At 44.9% G+C, this 19,699-nt stretch overlaps 1 protein-coding gene across 1 annotated transcript in view; it reads right to left on the bottom strand.

Moving 5' to 3' along the window:
* Positions 1-2,883: 2,883 nt before the first annotated feature.
* AXL (AXL receptor tyrosine kinase) overlaps positions 2,884-19,699 on the bottom strand; it is a 208,195-nt gene continuing 191,379 nt past the window's right edge. Inside the window, exons 17-20 of the mRNA XM_063937829.1 lie at positions 16,373-16,482; positions 10,200-10,359; positions 8,823-8,959; positions 2,884-7,841 (exon numbers count right to left, since the gene is read on the bottom strand). Of these exons, the coding sequence (XP_063793899.1) occupies positions 7,442-7,841; positions 8,823-8,959; positions 10,200-10,359; positions 16,373-16,482 (807 nt within the window). The 3' untranslated portion in view covers positions 2,884-7,441. The remainder of the gene's footprint in view (positions 7,842-8,822; positions 8,960-10,199; positions 10,360-16,372; positions 16,483-19,699) is intronic.

Below are 19,699 nucleotides of genomic sequence, written 5' to 3'. Positions count from 1 at the left end.
TATACTGCTGCACTTGTGTATAATGCCCATGTGTATATACTGCTACACTTGTGTTTAATGCCCACATGTATATACTGCTGCATCTGTGTATAATGCCCACATCTATATACTACTGCACCTGTGTATAATGCCCACATGTATATACTGTTGCACCTGTGTATAATGCCCACATATATATATACTGCTGCACCTGTGTATAATGCCCACATGTATACACTACTGCACCTGTGTATAATGCCCACATGTATATACTGCTGCACCTGTGTATAATGCCAACATGTATATACTGCTGCACCTGTGTATAATGCCCACGTGTATATACTGCTACACCTGTGTTTAATGCCCACATGTATATACTGCTGCACCTGTGTATAATGCCCACATGTATATACTGCTGTACCTGTGTATAATGCCTACATGTATATACAGCTGCACCTGTGTATAATGCCCAAATCTATATACTGCTGCACCTGTGTATAATACCCACATGTATACCCTGCTGCTCTTGAGTATAATGCCCACATGTTTATACTGCTGCACCTGTGTATAATACCCACATGTATACCCTGCTGCACTTGAGTATAATGCCCACATGTATATACTGCTGTACCTGTGTATAATGCCTACATGTATATACAGCTGCACCTGTGTATAATGCCCAAATCTATATACAGCTGCACCTGTGTATAATGCCCAAATCTATATACTGCTGCACCTGTGTATAATGCCCACATGTATACCCTGCTGCACTTGAGTATAATGCCCACATGTTTATACTGCTGCACCTGTGTATAATACCCACATGCACCCTTGGGCTCATATATTGTATAAATCTGGCCTTGGTACTAGCCAGTGCCTCCTCAGCCATTTTCCTCACTGCACATTCCTGCTGAACATGGGTTCCAAGCTGTGTCACAGCAGCTTGAAATGCTGTTTACACCACAGACTGGACCCAGCTTATAGCCAGGGATTCTCCTCTGCCGGCATTTGGGAATTACATAATTTCCAAGTGCCGGTGAGCTGACTCTCCATAGGATTGTAACTCATGATGGGCTAATCCCAGCTCAGGTTCCCTATTAGTGGGTAAACAATCCAATGCTTGGTGAATCCTGCTTCACAATGATAGGAAGAGCTGATATTGAAGGATCAAAAGCAACATCGTTATGAATGATTGGCCTGCACAAGCCAGAGTTATCCCTGTGGTAACTTTTCTGACACCTCCTGCTTAAAACCCAAAACGTCAGAATGATCATGAAGCCCCCCTTTTATTGTCTGTATTCATCTGAAAATCAAGATCAAGCGAGCTTTTGCTCTTGTGCTCCACGGGAGGTTTGTGTCCTCCCTGAGCTCGTCTTAGGACACCTGCGTTACAGTTTGACAGGTGTACTGCCCCAGTTAAACTCCCCACCTGCCTCACCCATTTACACTGTCCTGTTACCTGGGGCCTCTGCGGGTCCAACTCTACTCCATACCCGGGCTGGATTCCTGAGTCATCGGACCCGGGTTATTTTTCGGGAACTGTTTTCCACTGAGCCGTGACCCAGTACACTGGAAAAGGGTTATAACGGATGGTTCATGGTTCCATTTGTGAAGTCCTGAGATAGGTCAGTGCTTGGTCAGCAATATGCGTTTACTCAGTGCAAAATGACAGTGGTGGGTAAATTTACTGACCCTCATTAGCGTTTCTATAATGGGAGCAATGTGTGCGGTGCATGGGGGGGGCCCACACCACACACACTGCACCCATTTTAATACTTACCTGTCTGGAGTCCAGTCTCGGGCGATGCGATTGTGTCGAAAATCGCTGCCAAAATGGCCACCGTAGCCAAATTGGTCTCCGGATCATGGCAGGCGCCATGTTTCTGGAGACCTGCGCATGCGCAGTAGACTCTGGCACAATGTCATAGTCTATAGCGCTGTACAGAGGAGAAGGCCCACCCGGAGGTGCACACGGGCCCCCTCCTCTGTAAAAATGCCCCTAGAGACCCTCCAACATGACCCCTTCCATCAAGAACAAAATGCTCTGTCTCTGGACTACCAACATAATTTATGATTACTGTCCCCTGTGTTGAACTAGTTAATTGATGATAAAGGTGTTTCAACAAAGGTGATTGCAATCATAAATTAAATTCAGAAGCAGAGGATTTTGTACCACATAGGGCTGCCCGAAAGGCAGGGAGTGGCTTTCAACTGGAAGCGCTCTCTATGTTAATCATAGTCCATACTGGAAGGGGTGTGGTATGTTAGGTAGATAAGACTTTGGTCGACAGTGTCTAGGTCAACCACTATTGGTCGACAGTAAGTAGGTTGACATGGTTTCTAGGTCGACAGGGACTCTAGGTCGACATGTACTAGGTCGACCTGAGTTTTTTGACTGTTTTTGGCGTTGTTTTCTCCGTACAGTGACCGGGAACCCCAATTAGTGCACCGTGTCCCCTCGCATGGCTTGCCTTGCTCGCCATGCTTTGGGCAAGGTGCCTCGCTACGCTCAGCACAGGTTACCATTCCCAGTTGTAGTCCACGTGGATCGTAAAGTATAAAAAAGTTCTAAAAATGAAAAATTTTTGAAAAACCCATGTCGACCTTATGTCATGTCGACCTAGAACATGTCGACCTAGAGTCCATGTTGACCTAGAAACCATGTCAACCTACTTGCTGCCGACCAATAGTGGTCAACCTAGACAGTGTCGACCAACTTACTGTCGACCTAAAGACCAGATCCCACTGGCAGTCCCAAAGGGAGAAAACACCTCCTCCTTTCAGTATATATGTTCTAGGTCGACATGACATAAGGTCGACATGAGTTTTTTTTAAAAACTCTTAATTTTTACACAATTTTGACACAATTTTCTGTAATAAAAAAAAGAAACAAATAACATAATCTGATTAAAAAATAAGCATTTATTTGACTTTTTCGAGCTTTTCTATCAGCAAAGTGTACAGAAATATATATTTCATTTTAGATACAAAAAATATGTATATACATTTGTAACAAAATTGACTTTTTAACAAGTAACTAGAATATCCTGACATGGGCGATTCTATCGGTAACGTAAATATGTCACTTTGTCCCAAAGAGGTTTCTTCACACAAAGATACTGTATACACGTATGAGATCTGGACATATCTAGAAAGTTCCAAAATACAATAAAAAGTATATTGCTGCATTTTAGTGATTTTGTCACATACTGTATAAATAGTACAAGTTCAGTTTGGGGTAGATTCTCTAAAAATTGATTCTATCCTTTATTTACCAGATTTTGGAAAAATGAGACCTAGAACCTGATTGGTAGCTCTGGGCGACAAATCTACTTTTACTTTAGAAGTGTTAGGAAACTTTTCTCAGTTACTCTGAGGAGCTCTGCTACACAATCTAACGCAGAAATGAACGCCAAATTCTGCTAAGACCCCTTAATTGGTAGTCAGTCATTTCATCTAATAGATCTCACACCTGTATTGTCTTAAAAGTATTAATTCTTAATCAGATTTCAGTCACTTTTAACTGATATAAGATCCTGCTAGTGGAATGTGATACAGAATTCTATCAGCTATGCAATAATGCTCTGGCAGTGGAGCTGTTGCCTTCACGCAACGCAAGCTGCCATTTTGTAGGATGAACCATCTGACCAATGGGAGCTTGTGACATCACTGACTTCACTGTCTGCACCCCTATGCATAAAGGCACAGTACAAAATGGCCGCCTTAAGAGGCCAACAGTACCATTGCCAAAGCTACTGTACTCTGCATATGCTCAGTGCTATTATACTGATGAGTGTGACCACTGAGTGCTGTGGGTCTCCGTACCATGGTATCCAGTATGACAGCTATGACGTACCGTACGTATATACAGCATGTGGTACAATAAGCTGTGAGGCGGCTGCGGCTTTCCCTTTCCTGTAACGACATTAGCCCTCCTGTGTCACTGCTACATATTGGGGGGAGGCATTGTCTGTTAGTGATTGTACCTGTAGGCAGTGCAGTCCTGGCTGTAATCATCAAATAAATGGAGATAAATGGGGACAAGTGGTAAGAAATACTGTACACAAAGGGGGGCGCATGGCAGTGTCACCTAGCTGGTGTTACATGCATTTCAAATAAAATATGTAATAATGACAAAAGGGAGATATAAGACATGGAACAGGTCACCGCCCGCTGCAGGGCTATACAGACAGAAGGGTGTAATGATACATGGCTGTATACTCATTAGACTGCACCCATCTGGTGTTGTCACAGAGTTTACTCTTACTAAGGTAGGTATGTAAAACACTTGTGTAACACAAGATATGTAAGTTGAGTATGAAAAGGGCATCACTCACTAGTGCCTGCTCACCCCTGCTGTGTTGTACTTGCACGTGATCATCCCTGAATCTAATCCGCCTTTCTAAGTGAACGGGTACACAAGGGTTAAGATACGTGAAACTCAAAATGCTGGTACAAGTTCTACTCATGGGCTGTGCGACACACTTTACGCAGTGCGCCTATATAAGCTGTGCGTCCATCTCTAAATCACCCTTACAGAGTAACAGAGTATGTCCCACCTGTCACTGACTATTGGAAATAAATAAAAAGTAGTTCCACATTCTAACTCCCTAAATGCAGCAGAATATTATTATATCAAAAGTGAATATACATTAGTGCAACACAATTCTCTGTGCAGTTACAATAATAGGTAGGGTACAAGCTGATTGCTAAAGTGCTACTCATATCTACTGTACATAACAGGACGAGCTCAGGATAAAGGGATTACATTTCTATTCAAATCATTATTAATGAACAAATGCTGCAGACTATTTTTGTGAATAGTGAGACAATGGGGTCGATTTTATTCGGCAACTTAAGAATAGCGCCGGGAATTAGCTCCCGACGCTATTCAATTCAGCTCCAGTTAAGTCGGCGATGTCCCGTTCTCGCCGACTTAACAGGTAGTTTTGTCGGGAGAACGGGCATTCTCCGACTTAACTACCCGCGGCGATGCTGATTCCCGACAGAATCAGCCTCGCGCCGGCCGCGAGGCAGCACTTTTGTCGGGTTTCTTCTCTCATCCCCCGGGGATGAGAGAAGAATTCCCGACAATTGCGGGTCACTAGCAGCTGAATTGAATAGCGTCGGGAGCTAATTCCCGGCGCTATTCTTAAGTTGCCGAATAGAATCGACCCCAATGAGGGTTATTTACTAATGCTGGATGTGGGTCACGGGTGCATGTCTTCACGGAAACCATAGTCTCATAGGTTGCTACAGTTGAGTCTAGACTCTATACTATATGAGCAAAGTTAGTAAATAGCCATCAGCAACTCAACAAATTTAGCTTAATAAATTCTAGCAATTATCACAAGTATGGAATCTACAAATCCTGATATTCATTACCCAAAATGTTCTTAATGCGAGGTAACAAAAACAGGACAAATATTAAATTATTATTACTGCTGTTGAATGATAACATATATGATATACACAGAGAACATATATGATATACACAGAGATATATGTGAGGAGCAGTGGCGTATCTATAATGGGTGCAGTGTGTGCGATGCACACGGGCCCTTGGGTTCAGAGGGGGCCCAGACCGCACACACTGCACCCATTTCTTCTATACTTACCTTTCTGGTGTCCAGGTGTGGGCCCCCTCCTTTCCGGTTGTGTCTATGTTACCTTCGTGATCAGGACCTGGAAGTGACATAACGAGAGGGCAGGAGAGAACTTCCACCCTTACAGCACCTAAATGTTTTCTCCGTTTTCCATTCGTTTGAGGGTTTTGGGTCTTTTCTATGCACCATTGGACCCTCGCGGACTCGCCACACTTCGGGCTCGGTATCTCGCTTCGCTCGCCACAGATTACTATTCCAAATACTGAAGTTTGTGACATGGACCCAGGGGGTTATGGGAAAGGTCCTCTCCACGAAGGGAAACTAGACACTACCCCTCCTCTCCCGAGTCCCGTAGCCGGCAGCCGCAGCAGCGCTGTTAGTGCTCTGTCTGAGCACTAGAGACTTTGGCACAGTGCCAGAGTCTACAGCGCATCCGTAGGTCTCCAGAAAAATGGACGCCGTGCCAGAGTCTCTAGTGCTCAGACAGAGCGCTAACAGCGCTGCAGCCGGCTACAGGATGGGAAAGGAGGGGGCCCACAACCGGAGACTGCACACGGGTACCCTTCTCTCTAGATACGCCCCTGGTGAGGAGTGCTGCTTAATGATATCATTAATAAATGAATGCAGGGACAATAGGGAGAAAGACAGGGATAGACTGTATGTAACTATAATTACATTATTTCAGATATGGTTCTCTCCAAACTACTGACAAAATAGTCCAGGTATTCTAGATCATAGATGACATACCTGTACATGAATCAGCATTCTTATATGTTCCATTTATCACAGTGTTCCGGAACTGTCATGGTAATGTGCACTAAATAAAATGACTAGACATTTGTGAGCATGGAGTTACAGTATAGGCCACATACATCTGAGACGGACTGAGGAAATGCTCCAATCCCTAGACACCGGGCTACATGAAACAGCTTTGCTCCCTAGAAGTGGAATTGGGGTGCTACACAAAGTGCTCAAATATAAAAGATGGGAGCCAATCATGGCATGTTTCAAGCAAACCTATTTTACATCCCTTATTTTCCTGCACTTGGGGCTGCGTGAAAAACTCAAGAGAGCAGATGAAGCAATATGAAGATAAAAATACAGCAGTGTGTGATGTTCTCAAAGAAACGTGTCTCACGAAATTCCTAAAATAGAGCTTGATAACTCCTTCCAAAGACTCAAATAGAAATATATTCCACAGGGACACAAGCATTTCTTGATGCCCAACACAATAACTAGGACTGAGGTGAGACCAAGAGAACATAAAACATTTCTACACAGCATGGAAAATGACCCTTAGAAGCAATGACTGATGAGAGTGGTGGAACCCGTTGTCAGACCAAGATGGAGGCCTGTCCTTGTTGTGCACTGGACTTTGTAAAGAAGTATGGCTGCTCCATCACCATCCAGTAACCATTCAATTCATTAAAGGAATGCTCTGAGTCTGTTGATAGTTTCTGTGCTAACAAAAAAATAAATTTACATAGTTGTATCATATTATTAATGACTTGTCAAGCCATTCACAGGACATTGTTGTTATGGCTGCTCAGATGTCACACTTGGTCTTTGGTCACATGTCTATATTCCCATAACACACTGGGATATTGTGGCTCCTATTTAGCACAAATGTTATCTCAGTGGACTGGAACAGGAGACTCCTTTTAAAGTCAGAAGACCAGTGATATGTTTTGCTATGTAAATGCCTTTATATGGAAGGGGAATGTTCACCGAGTTGGTTAAGAGGCTAGTAAGAAAGCTAAGTGAAGACTAGAACTCTGTGGAAAGTACTGTATGGTAGAAACACAATGTTGAGACGCTAAGCCTTGTTAGCACAAACGTCATCTGGCTACTGTTTATTATCTGGATCCTAAGCCAGCCGAGAGTTCTTCCAATGTCCCATCTTCTAATGCAGCGCTGTAGCGCAGATTTTCCATGGATAGCCTTGTGTGCTCACGTCTTGGGCACATGACATACCGAATGGTGCTCTCTGGCTGGTGAACTTCTGCAGGGATAGTGCTGGCCTTTGAGAAAATGTCCTCTATGAAATCCTTGGCATCCAAGCCACCCACAGCTCCAAGTTCACCATCATCACTGAAGGAAGTGGAGTGGGCCTCTTCCATATTTACATAGAGAATCTCTTCAGGGTCTTTGGCTGGGGGTAAATTCTTGAGAATTTTCTCCAGTTCTCCATAGAGTGTTTCAAAGGATGGCCGGTCCTTGGAATTCAAATGCCAACAACTGGACATTAACTCGTACCTAGAGAGAGAAGAGAAATCACGGTCTTTGATCACACCAGATGCCATTTCTGCACTGACTTTCTACGAAGATTGAGTTCTATTTTATTTTTTTGACTTCTCGTTCTACAAATATACATGTTCGTAATCATCAATACATTGGGCCTTATTCAGACCTGATCGCAGCAAAAACCATGTGCACTGCAGGTGGGGCAGATATAAAATGTACAGAGAGAGATTTAGATTTGGGTGGGGTGTGTTCAAACTGAAATTTAAATTGCAGTGTAAAAATAAAGCAGCCAGTATTTACCCTGCACAGAAACAATATAACCCACCCAAATCTAACTCTCTCTGCACAAAGTCCCACACAGCTGAAAACTCACAGGCTGGTAAATTTCACTGGCCATCATTATGTGCTAACCTACTGTATATAATAAACAGGTACAAATGGCTAGTAGTAGATGCAAGATCAACCAATCAGCAGCTTTGTATCATTTTATAGTATGCAAATTATAGATGTTGCTTCAGTGCTGATTGGTTGCCATGGGCACATCTCCACTGGCTCACTTCTCAGCTCTTATCACTGCTTAGTAAATGTCCCCCTATGTCTCAGTAACAAGTTCAATTAAAAGATTTTATCAAAAAGTGAGACAAAAGTCTGTAATAATGCATTAGCAGGCATTATACACAAGTGTTACTAGCTGTAGCACACACAACTGACAATACATCAGGAAGGGGCTGCGGGTCAAGGCTTGGAGGGCCGCATTTGGCCCTAGGGACTACTGTTACTTGCCACTGATCTTAATAATAAGAACAGAGTCAAACTTAGTGCTCACAGCTCTTTTCGGAGTGTCTCAGATGTGCAAGGCATCTCATGCTGCATGGCGTACGCACAACCAGCAAGTGAGGAGACATCTGTTACATTTACATGTCATTTCTGTGTAGCGACACTGTCCCTAGTGGTTCATTCCTGTATTACAAATACTGATGGAATAAAACTCACAGTCCATCCAGACAATCCGGTGGTTGCTTCAGTCGATTCCCTTGTCTCAGATAATCATAAATTTCACTGTTCTCCACCCCAGGATAAGGCGTTTGGCCCCTTGTTGCGATCTCCCACATGGTGACTCCAAAGGACCACTGAAAATAAGAAAAGTAGATAAGTTTCCTTGCAGCTAGGGTGGCCAATCCTGGGATCAGGATCGGTGGGATCCCAGCATTTAGGCCAAAAATCGTCCGGGATTCAAATCCAGGATTAGAAGCTCCAATTCCGGGGATTACGGAATCAGGTGGTCCTTTGTTTTTTAATGCCGGGCAGCGTTGAACATCCTCAAGATGCTCAGACGCTGCCTGGCTCCCGACTCCCGACTCCCCCTGTGCAGCGTGACATGAAGTCAGAGATCACGCTGCGCAGTCAGCTGTCCGCCACCCGCCGCACAGACCATGCTGAGCTGGAAGAAGTTATCCACCCGCCCAGGTACCATGGTGGTGAGTTATGAGTGTGGGGCGGGGCGGGGACACAGGAAACCAATCCCGGGTATCCTGGGAATCCCAGGATTGACCATTTTTCAATCCCGATTAAAAAATGGCCTGGGATTGGCCAGCCTACTTACAGCTACCATAACACCACCATAAAACAGCTTAAAAACCTGATGTCAGAAGATTACTTAACTTTAACTTTTATATAGACTGAGCAATTATATAACATGTATAGATGGAGCAATGTCCTGATTAATATTACAAAGCATTTCCTTTTCAGGTCCAAGATCTGAGTGACCCTGGTGTTAGTAGACCAATGTCCTATGTACCAGGGGTGGACAACCTGTGGCTCACCGTCCGCTGGACTGGAAGGGCATGTTTGAGCTGTGAGTTCTCTTAACAGCAGGCGAGCCATTGCTAATGCTGACTTACACAGTCTCCCAGCATGAGACTGACCCCAGGGCTATTTTAACAGCTTTGTAGGCCCTTGGCAAAGCAATTCACTGGGGCCACTACCCACTGATTCATGGGAATATATTATAAAAAAAATCATAACTTACTCTTCGAGCAGTCTCTTGCAGTCTCTCCATATGCTTCCATACAATGAAAGGCTGTCAGCACTCTGATTGGTGGATAGTTCCAGCCATCTACCAATCAGCATGCTCACAGCCATTCACTATCTGGCTTAGGCTGGGAGGCAGGGAGAGAATGCTGCCTGGATGCTCTGATGGTGTGTAATTCACAACTGGGCAGCATTCTCTACCTGCCTCCCAAGAGGCATCAGAAGCACCAGTCCCCCAGCCCTCCCCTACTTGAAGGCACCTAGAATTGTGTGGCCCTGGGCAGCTGCCCAGCATGCCTATATGCTAAAATGGCCCTGACTGACCCATCTCTTACTCACCACATCACTCTTGGTTGTATAGACACGGTCAGCCAGACTCTCTATTGCAATCCATTTGACTGGCATTTTGGCAATCCGACCTTGCCGATAATAATCTCCATTGTAGATTTTCTTGGACAGACCAAAATCTGCCACGCAGACATTCATGTTCTCATTTAACCTGGATGAAGGCAAAAAGTGCAGATAAGAACCATGAACAATGTGTACGGTGGTGAGGCCTGAGATGTTGAAAAAGAGGATTTTGGTACTTACCGATAAATCCATTTCTCTGAATCCTCTAGGGGACACTGCAGTTCCACTTAGACATTAGGGTGTGAAGTCTGTGAACCGGAGGTGTGGCACAATCTTAAAAATTTGCATTGACTGCACAGCCGGCTCCTCCCCCTTCACGCCCCTCATGCCTCAGTTTTGAAAATTGGACCGAGAGATGAGGACACGTACGAGAGCCTATGGCGAGGAACCGAACCGTGCAACATGCCAAACAGCATCCAAGAACATCGTTAAAAGACAACCACCGCTGTTTATACGAACTGTATGAACAAGAACTATTAACACCGCAGGACTGACAGCACAGAGGCGGGCGTCCAGTGTCCCCTAGAGGATTCAGAGAAATGGATTTATCGGTAAGTACCAAAATCCTCTTTTCTCTTTCATCCACTAGGGGACACTGGAGTTCCACTTAGACATTAGGGGACGTCCCAAAGTTATCCCCCAGGGAGGGAGTGCTGTCTGTTGCCTGCAAAACCAAACGTCCGAAGTTAGAATTTTCAGACGCAAAGGTATCAAACTTATAAAATTTTGCGAACGTGTAGGCTGAGGACCACGTTGCCGCTCTGCAAAGTTGAGTAGTGGAAACCCCTTTGGCAGCCGCCCAGGAGGCACCCACTGATCTAGTGGTATGCGCACTTGTCCGCAATGGAACCTGTTTACCACTGGAAATATACGCTTGCCTAATAACAAGTCTAATCCATCGAGACAGGGACTGCTTAGAAGCCGGCCAACCTCTTTGGCCCATCATAAAGTACGAACAAATGATCTGACTTCCGAAAGGATGATGTAACTTGTATGTACACCCTTAAAGCTCGTACCACATCCAATGCCACATCCCCATCTGCTAGACTCTGGAAAGATGGGACTACATTGGTTGGTTTACCTGATTTTTTTTTTTTTTTTTAAACCCGAAACAACCTTAAGAAAGAACTCTGCTCTTGTACGGAGTTCCGCCCGATCCTCATGAAAAATCAAAAAGGTACCTTTGCCCGACAAGGCTCCCAACTCAGAGACCCGTCTAGCCGAAGCTAAGGCTAGCAACAACGTTACTTTCCAAGAAAGATATTTTATGTCTGTCCGAAGTAACGGTTCAAACAAAGGTGATTTTAAAAATTCCAACACCAAATCCAGGTCCCAAAGTGCCATGGGGTTACGAAAAGGGGGTTGTATCTGTAGAACCCCTAGCAAAAAAGTTTGAACCTCTGGCAAGGATGCCAACCGTAGTTGAAAAAGAGTTGAAAGAGCCGACACCTGAAACTTCAGAGATCCCAATCGCAGGCCTAATGTCAGACCTGCTTGAAGGAACAGTGAAAGTCTGAATAAGTGGAAGGATTTCGAGTCCCATCCACGTCCCTGACACCAGTCTATATATTTCTTCCAAAATCTGTAGTAATGTCCCGCCGTAACCGGCTTTCTAGTTGCAATCATCGTAGGAATATTCCTCTGTTTCTTAAGATCCGGGTTTCAACAGTCACACCGTCAAACGCCGTCTGTTCAGGTCTGGATGAAGAAACGGTCCTTGAGATAGTAGGTCCTCTCTTTAAGGCAACCTCCACGGGTCTTCTGACAGTAGTCCCTGCAGGTCCGAGTACCAACTCCTGCATGGCCAATCTGGTGCGATCAGAATCGCCCACACTCGTTCTCGTTTCAACCGTTTCAGTATCCTTGGTATGAGCGGGAAAGGAGGAAAGATGTACACCCTTTCGTAATCCCAAGGAAGTGTCAACGCATCTACTCCTTCTGCTGCAGTATCCCTTGTCCTGGATACATATCTGGGCAGCTGGTGGTTCCGCCTCGATGCCATGCGGTCGCTTTGTGGAAGACTCCATCTTCTCACTACCATCTTGAAAATCCTCAGATGAAGACACCACTCTCCCGGATGCGTGTCTTGTCGACTGAGATAATTTGCTTCCCCGTTTTCTAAACCTGGAATGCATATCTCCGAGAGTATGATGTTTCGCCTTTCCGCCCACACCAGGATCTTTATTGATTCCTTCAACGCCAGCCTACTCTTCGTTCCCCCTTGACGGTTTATGTAAGCCGTCGTCGTGACATTGTCCGACTGTATCCGTACCTACTGACTTATGACCAGGTCTTCGGCCAATAGAAGTGCGTTGTAAACAGCCCTTAGTTCCAGAATGTTTAAGGGTAAACTGTTCTCTTGAGGCGTCCACCTTCCCTGGAATTGATGGTCTTCCAGGACGGCACCCCAACCTCTGAAACTGGCGTCCGTCGTCAGAATCCTCCAGTCCCAAATGCTGAATCTCTTTCCTGCTGCGAGATTCTTGTGTATCAACCACCATGTGATGAACATACGTCCCTGTGGTTGAAGTCTGATTCTCCGATGAAGTAGCCAATGCGAACCTGCTCCTTGAGCAATGAGGTTCATCTGAAAGTGTCGGGAATGAAGTCTTCCATACTGGAGAGCCTCGACTGACGCTACCATCTTTTCTAAAAGTTGTACACAGAGATGGAAAGACACCGTCGGTGTCCCTAGTATCTGAGTCACCAACTTCCGTATGACCTGAATCTTGGACTCTGGTAGACAAATTCTCAATTTCCCCATGTCCAATATAAGACCTAGGAACTGAATCCTTTGCGTTGGAATGAGGTTGTATTACTTGAAGTTCACTATCCATCCGTGTTGATCAGAAATTGGTGAGATGTGTGAGAGGCGGCTTTGATGAGGAGATAGTCTAGGTAAGGTATTCTAGTGACTCCCCTTAATCTCAATTCTGCCACTATTACCACCATGATCTTGTGAAGATCCGTGGGGCTGAAGATAGACCAAATGGTAGAGCTCTGAATTGATAATGATCCTTCACCAATGCAAACTGTAGGTAAGCTTGGTGTAGGGACCAAATTGGGATATACAGGTATGCATCTTTTATGTCCATGGATATCATGAACTCCTTGTGTTCTAGACTTGCCCTGACCGACTGTATTGATTCCATCTTGAATCTGTAAATTCTTATAGGGTGCCAAACTCTGTATCAAACCCGAGTCTTCAAGTATTGCAGGTGGCCACTGCTCTCGTTAGGCCACAGCCAACCATTGGTTTAAACCTTTTAAATTTAGAAATCGGTCTGACTGTTTCGTCTGGCTTTGGCACGACCAAAAGACTGGAATAAAATCCCGTTTCTCTCTGAGGGGTAGGGACTGGAACAATGACCTTGAGAGGGCACCTAGGTAACCCTGTTGCAAAAAATTGACTGTGAGGTCTCTTGCTTTCTGGTTATCGCTTGTGAGCGGCCTCCGCATCTGCCCCGACGCGCCGGTCCACCAAAACCTCTTTCTCGGCCTCGAAAGGACTGAGATCTGAAAGAATTAAAAGTTGGTCCCGAATAACCTCTCTTAACCCGTGGAGTGGTTTTTGTATCAGGAGTGGGCAGGAATGTGGACTTCCCAGCTGTAGCTTGGGAATTCCCCTTGTCCAATTCTGGACCGAAAAGCGTGTCACCCTTAAAAGGACTAGCTTCCACTGCCTGTTTAGTGTCAGAATTTCCTTGCCATTCTCTAAGCCATAAAATTCTCCTAGCTGATATGGCCGATGTTCTACTGACATCCTTAGATGCCTGAAATAAATATGAAGCTGTCTCGAATGTGTTCCGTCAGATAAGTAATCTCTTTCAAGCTATTTTCCTCTTCAATAGCTTGTATAATATGGGAAGCCCATGCTCCCATGGCCTTGTTCACCCAAGCACAGATGAGTGTAGGTCTCTGTGCTGTACCTGCTGCTCCAAAAATCGACTTTAAAGTTGTGTCAACTATTACCTGAAACATCTTTTAAAGTTGTTACATTAAGTATCGGCAAAATATTCTCCTATGGAAGCATCCACTACCGGTGGATCTTCCCTTAGGTAAAAGATACGTTACCTGAAACATTTTTGGGGGGAATTGGAAGCGTTTATCAGGTTGTTTCCATGCCTCCTCCATTTGATTTTGGAGGGACTTAGGAATAGGAAACACTGCTGAGCGTGTTTCTGTGATTCAAATGAGTCGAATTCCTCAATTAAAGAATCAATACCTGAGATCGCTGAATCCTCTTCTGTGGAATCAGCATCCAGGTTAGGTTCACTTAACTCACCTTCCTCCGTATCCATAAGGAGACCCTCTTACCTGAACAACAGGAAAGGGTCTTTTAACTGCCTTGCGCACAATTGTGTCTGGTTGTGCGGGTGGCGTTAATCTGGTGAGAAATTCCTCCATTGTCTTTGAGCCCACTCTGATTGTGGCTTGCGTGATTCCGCCATCTCTTTGGATACTCTTTCGTAAGAACATCTGACCGTGATGGAGCACTGCTCCGTGGTTGTGCGGCCCTGTCTACGCAGGAGTCGCACACCCCCGAACTGCCAAACCTTGTGCTTTTCTTTTTACATTTCGTATACACGTAATAGGTCTTTGATGTCTTGTGCTTAGACATGATTAGCCCCTTTAGTTGACAATTAAACAATACTTTCACCCTTTATTCAGGAAAAGAAAGTTTGTAGTATGTGATGGGAGTGAAGTGTTTGGAACCGGCTGTAATAACTCCTCTGATTCAGAGAGGTAAAAAAATAAAATATAAAAATAAAAATTTAATTAATTAATAAATAAATTATCAAACAACAGCCGTTTAGCAGCCCTCACAAGCCCAGCTGTCAGTCAGCTACGATGATAGGGTTGTCCACGTACTCCCAGAATTTTCCTCAGGGTCTTTGAATAGAAGCCCTTGAAAATACAAGCAATAATAATAATTGTTATAATTTTTCCACAGGAGATCCTCACTTAAGCTATTCACCTAAGCTATCTATGTATATATATAAATTTGACCAGCAGGGGGAGCCTGAATACAACCTCTTACTATTGTTATACTATAAGAAAGGGGGCGGGATTATATATTACCTCAGGATGGCGCCTAAAAGTTAAAATTAAAATGGCCGCCACTCCATCTTTCTGTACAGTTCATCCCTGTGAAAACTACACCTTACCCCCTTTCATGCCCCTTTGGTCTTCCCTGCATTGTATAATTTCTAATAGTAGACGTAAATTACTACCTAACCTCTTCTCCCCTCTCCTCACGCGCCGCCCGGGAGTTCTATCTCTTTACCCGTGCGGCGCGTGTCTATCCGCTTCTATACGCGCCACCCGGCGGTTCCCGACGTAGTCATGGAGACCGGGATACCGCTCGGCACTGTTGCGCGTATACGCGGCTGTTCAGCAGGGCTCTTTCTAGACGCGCCGCCCGGCAGTTCCCGACGTAGTCATGGAGACCGGGACACCGCTCAGCACTGCCGCTCGGCTCTTATACGCGGCTGTTCAGCGGGGACAGAGGGAACTAAACGGAGGTATTGAGAGCTACCTCATGTTATTACTAGGGCCCTTAACAAGACCAGTACTCACTCAGACCTCCAGGATCTCCTGCGGAGAGATGCTGATCCCTTCAAAAGGGATCTTTGTCTCTCAGCTACACTCAAGCTTTTTGTCCCCCTTTTATTAGGTTGACTCAGCCTGTTTTTTCTATTATTTATTATTTTCTTTCAGGAGCTCCGCTCCTCAGTGCTAACACCTCTAGCACAATTTTCGAAACTGAGGCATGAGGGGCGTGAAGGGGGAGGAGCCGGCTGTGCAGTCAATGCAAATTTTTAAGATTGTGCCACACCTCCGGTTCACAGACTTCACACCCTAATGTCTAAGTGGAACTCCAGTGTCCCCTAGTGGATGAAAGAGAAAAGAGGATTAGGTCCAGCACACCGAAGAGGCAAGGAACACAGAAGAAAATAAGTTACGCACAGGTAAGGAAGAAGCAGATGAGAGGAGATGATGAGAGAAGATCAGCAAAGAACAGTGGACACATTGTGGGGGATAAACGGAAACTGTAACCCCGGGATGAAACCTCAACCCCTCTCTCCCAGGGAACTCACATGCAATTCCTGGCAGCCAGATCTCTGTGGATGAAGTTCTTGCTGCTTAGATATGCCATACCGCTTGCTATATTGGTCATAAACTTCACCAACGTCTGCGTTGGCAGGTACTGTGAAAGGTAATTAATGCAGGGTCAACAAGAGGAACCGAGCACACCTGTTACAGAGTCTTCACACTACCAGGCTAAGGAGGGGTTCCTATAAGAGTGGACCTCCAGTCACTAAAGGTCCACAACCAGACTAATGTGACCACTGACAGCAAGTCTAATGTGACAGACGGTCTCATATGATCACTGTTATAGCCAGTCTAATGTAACAACAGTCTAATGATCTCTGCGACCAGCTGTCCCGCTGATCACAATAGATAGTTTATAAACAGTAAAAGTTTGTCATTGTTTTACTCTCCGCTCCCTAATAGTACAACAGTTCTGTGTACATGACAGAAAATATTATCATCAAGTGTGAAAAAGGCTACAAATGTGCATCACCCGACCATTTCTTTTGTTACCTCCTTATTGTGCAATTTTATATCAGACTCACACAAGCTGGCTGCCGCAGCTCCTACCAGGAGGCCAGAACATCTTCGTCAGAAGGTTTGTTTATTATTTAATAGATTAGAACTAAAATGAGTTATATGGTTTAATGTTACCGCCTTTTATTGCGCTCTTATGCTGGGTACACACCTGGCCAACGGATTGTCCATTCTGCCAGTTCGCCGACCTATCTGGCAGTTGGTAAGTACATACACACGTACCAATCATCCGCCCAATGTGTCGTACTTGATGCCACATCTGGGCAGGCATTTAAATGTGCCCGCCCAGTTAAGATGTCAGTCACTGGAAGTTGATTGTCCACACACACAGCCAGATAGCCAGATATATATTTGCAGCAGATATATCAGCTGCAGGGCCGATGTGACATGTCTGTGAACAACGTCATTCACAAACACACACACATATCGGGGGCTCCCAATATATCAGTTGTTGGCTTGAACAGATGATATATCAGCCAGGGTGTACCCAGCTTTAGGTGGTAGTTAATAGGTTGATTTGTATTGCGGGAAATACAGACTGAGTTTTGTATAAGGATGACCTTTGTATTTGTTAAATAAACTGGAAGGATGAGTGTACACAGCAGCTGTGAGGCTTATTTTACTCTGTTTCTGCCGCTGTGAGTGCGGTACAGTATTCTAGAGACCCAAATGTAAGCTTGCTCAGAGGGGAGCTGATCACAGATTTGTCCTTCTCTGATCATGCGGATGCCAGTGCTTGGCGATGGCGTGTTTGTAGTTAGAAGTGGAATGGCGTATGATCAGTTCCACCTTGCAGATGAAGCACGGCCGATGGGCTAGTGATGGGGGGTGATATTATTAGGATGAGGTATTAATGAAGAATGGTGATGAGCGGAGTTTGATGAAGAATGAAAATGGTGAAAAGGCATTAATGACTGATGGAAGATGAGTTGTTAATGGTGAATGACACTAGAGATGAGCGGGTTCGGTTTCTCTGAATCCGAACCCGCCCGAACTTCATGTTTTTTTACACGGGTCCGAGCGACTCGGATCTTCCCGCCTTGCTCGGTTAACCCGAGCGCGCCCGAACGTCATCATCACGCTGTCGGATTCTCGCGAGGCTCGGATTCTATATAAGGAGCCGCGCGTCGCGGCCATTTTCACACGTGCATTGAGATTGATAGGGAGAGGACGTGGCTGGCGTCCTCTCCGTTTAGAAATTAAAATAGATAGGAGAGTGAGAGTGAGACACTTCATTTACTTACTGGAGCTTAGGAGGAGTTATACTAGTGACTGATGACCAGTGACCTGACCCACCAGTGCAGTTTTATAATTTATTATTATTTAATAATCCGTTCTGTTCTTGTTCTCTGCCTGAAAAAAACGATACACAGTGACTCAGTCACACTCACATACCATATCTGTGCTCAGCCCAGTGTGCTGCATCATCTATGTATAATATCTGACTGTGCTCACACAGCTTAATTGTGGGGGAGACTGGGGAGCAGTTATAGGTTATAGTAGGAGCCAGGAGTACATATTAAACAGTGCACACTTTTGCTGCCAGAGTGCCACTGCCAGTGTGACTGACCACTGACCACTGTGACCAGTGACCTGACCACACTGACCACCAGTATAGTATATTGTGATTGTCTGCCTGAAAAAGTACACTCGTCGTGTGACTTGTGTGGTGTTTTTTTATTCTATAAAAATTAAAAAACTCATTCTGCTGACAGACAGTGTCCAGCAGGTCCCTCATTATATAATATATACCTGTCCGGCTGCAGTAGTGATATATATATATTTTTTATATCATTATTTATCATCCAGTCTATACTAGCAGCAGACACAGTATGGTAGTTCACGGCTGTAGCTACCTCTGTGTCGGCACTCGGCAGTCCATCCATAATTGTATACCACCTACCCGTGGTTTTTTTTTTCTTTCTTCTTTATACATACTACATCTCATTATCATCCAGTCTATATTAGCAGCAGACACAGTACAGTACGGTAGTCCACGGCTGTAGCTACCTCTGTGTCGGCACTCGGCAGTCCATCCATAATTGTATACCACCTACCCGTGGTTTTTTTTTCTTTCTTCTTTATACATACTACATCTCATTATCATCCAGTCTATATTAGCAGCAGACACAGTACAGTACGGTAGTCCACGGCTGTAGCTACCTCTGTGTCGGCACTCGGCAGTCCATCCATAATTGTATACTAGTATCCATCCATCTCCATTGTTTACCTGAGGTGCCTTTTAGTTGTGCCTATTAAAATATGGAGAACAAAAATGTTGAGGTTCCAAAATTAGGGAAAGATCAAGATCCACTTCCACCTCGTGCTGAAGCTGCTGCCACTAGTCATGGCCGAGACGATGAAATGCCAGCAACGTCGTCTGCCAAGGCCGATGCCCAATGTCATAGTACAGAGCATGTCAAATCCAAAACACCAAATATCAGTAAAAAAAGGACTCCAAAACCTAAAATAAAATTGTCGGAGGAGAAGCGTAAACTTGCCAATATGCCATTTACCACACGGAGTGGCAAGGAACGGCTGAGGCCCTGGCCTATGTTCATGGCTAGTGGTTCAGCTTCACATGAGGATGGAAGCACTCAGCCTCTCGCTAAAAAACTGAAAAGACTCAAGCTGGCAAAAGCACCGCAAAGAACTGTGCGTTCTTCGAAATCCCAAATCCACAAGGAGAGTCCAATTGTGTCGGTTGCGATGCCTGACCTTCCCAACACTGGACGTGAAGAGCATGCGCCTTCCACCATTTGCACGCCCCCTGCAAGTGCTGGAAGGAGCACCCG

This window comes from Pseudophryne corroboree, chromosome 8 (assembly GCF_028390025.1).
Source record: "Pseudophryne corroboree isolate aPseCor3 chromosome 8, aPseCor3.hap2, whole genome shotgun sequence".
NCBI classification, from domain to species: domain Eukaryota; kingdom Metazoa; phylum Chordata; class Amphibia; order Anura; family Myobatrachidae; genus Pseudophryne; species Pseudophryne corroboree.
Note: the sequence above shows the minus strand (reverse complement) of the source record. Positions and strands in the feature narration are given on the sequence as shown.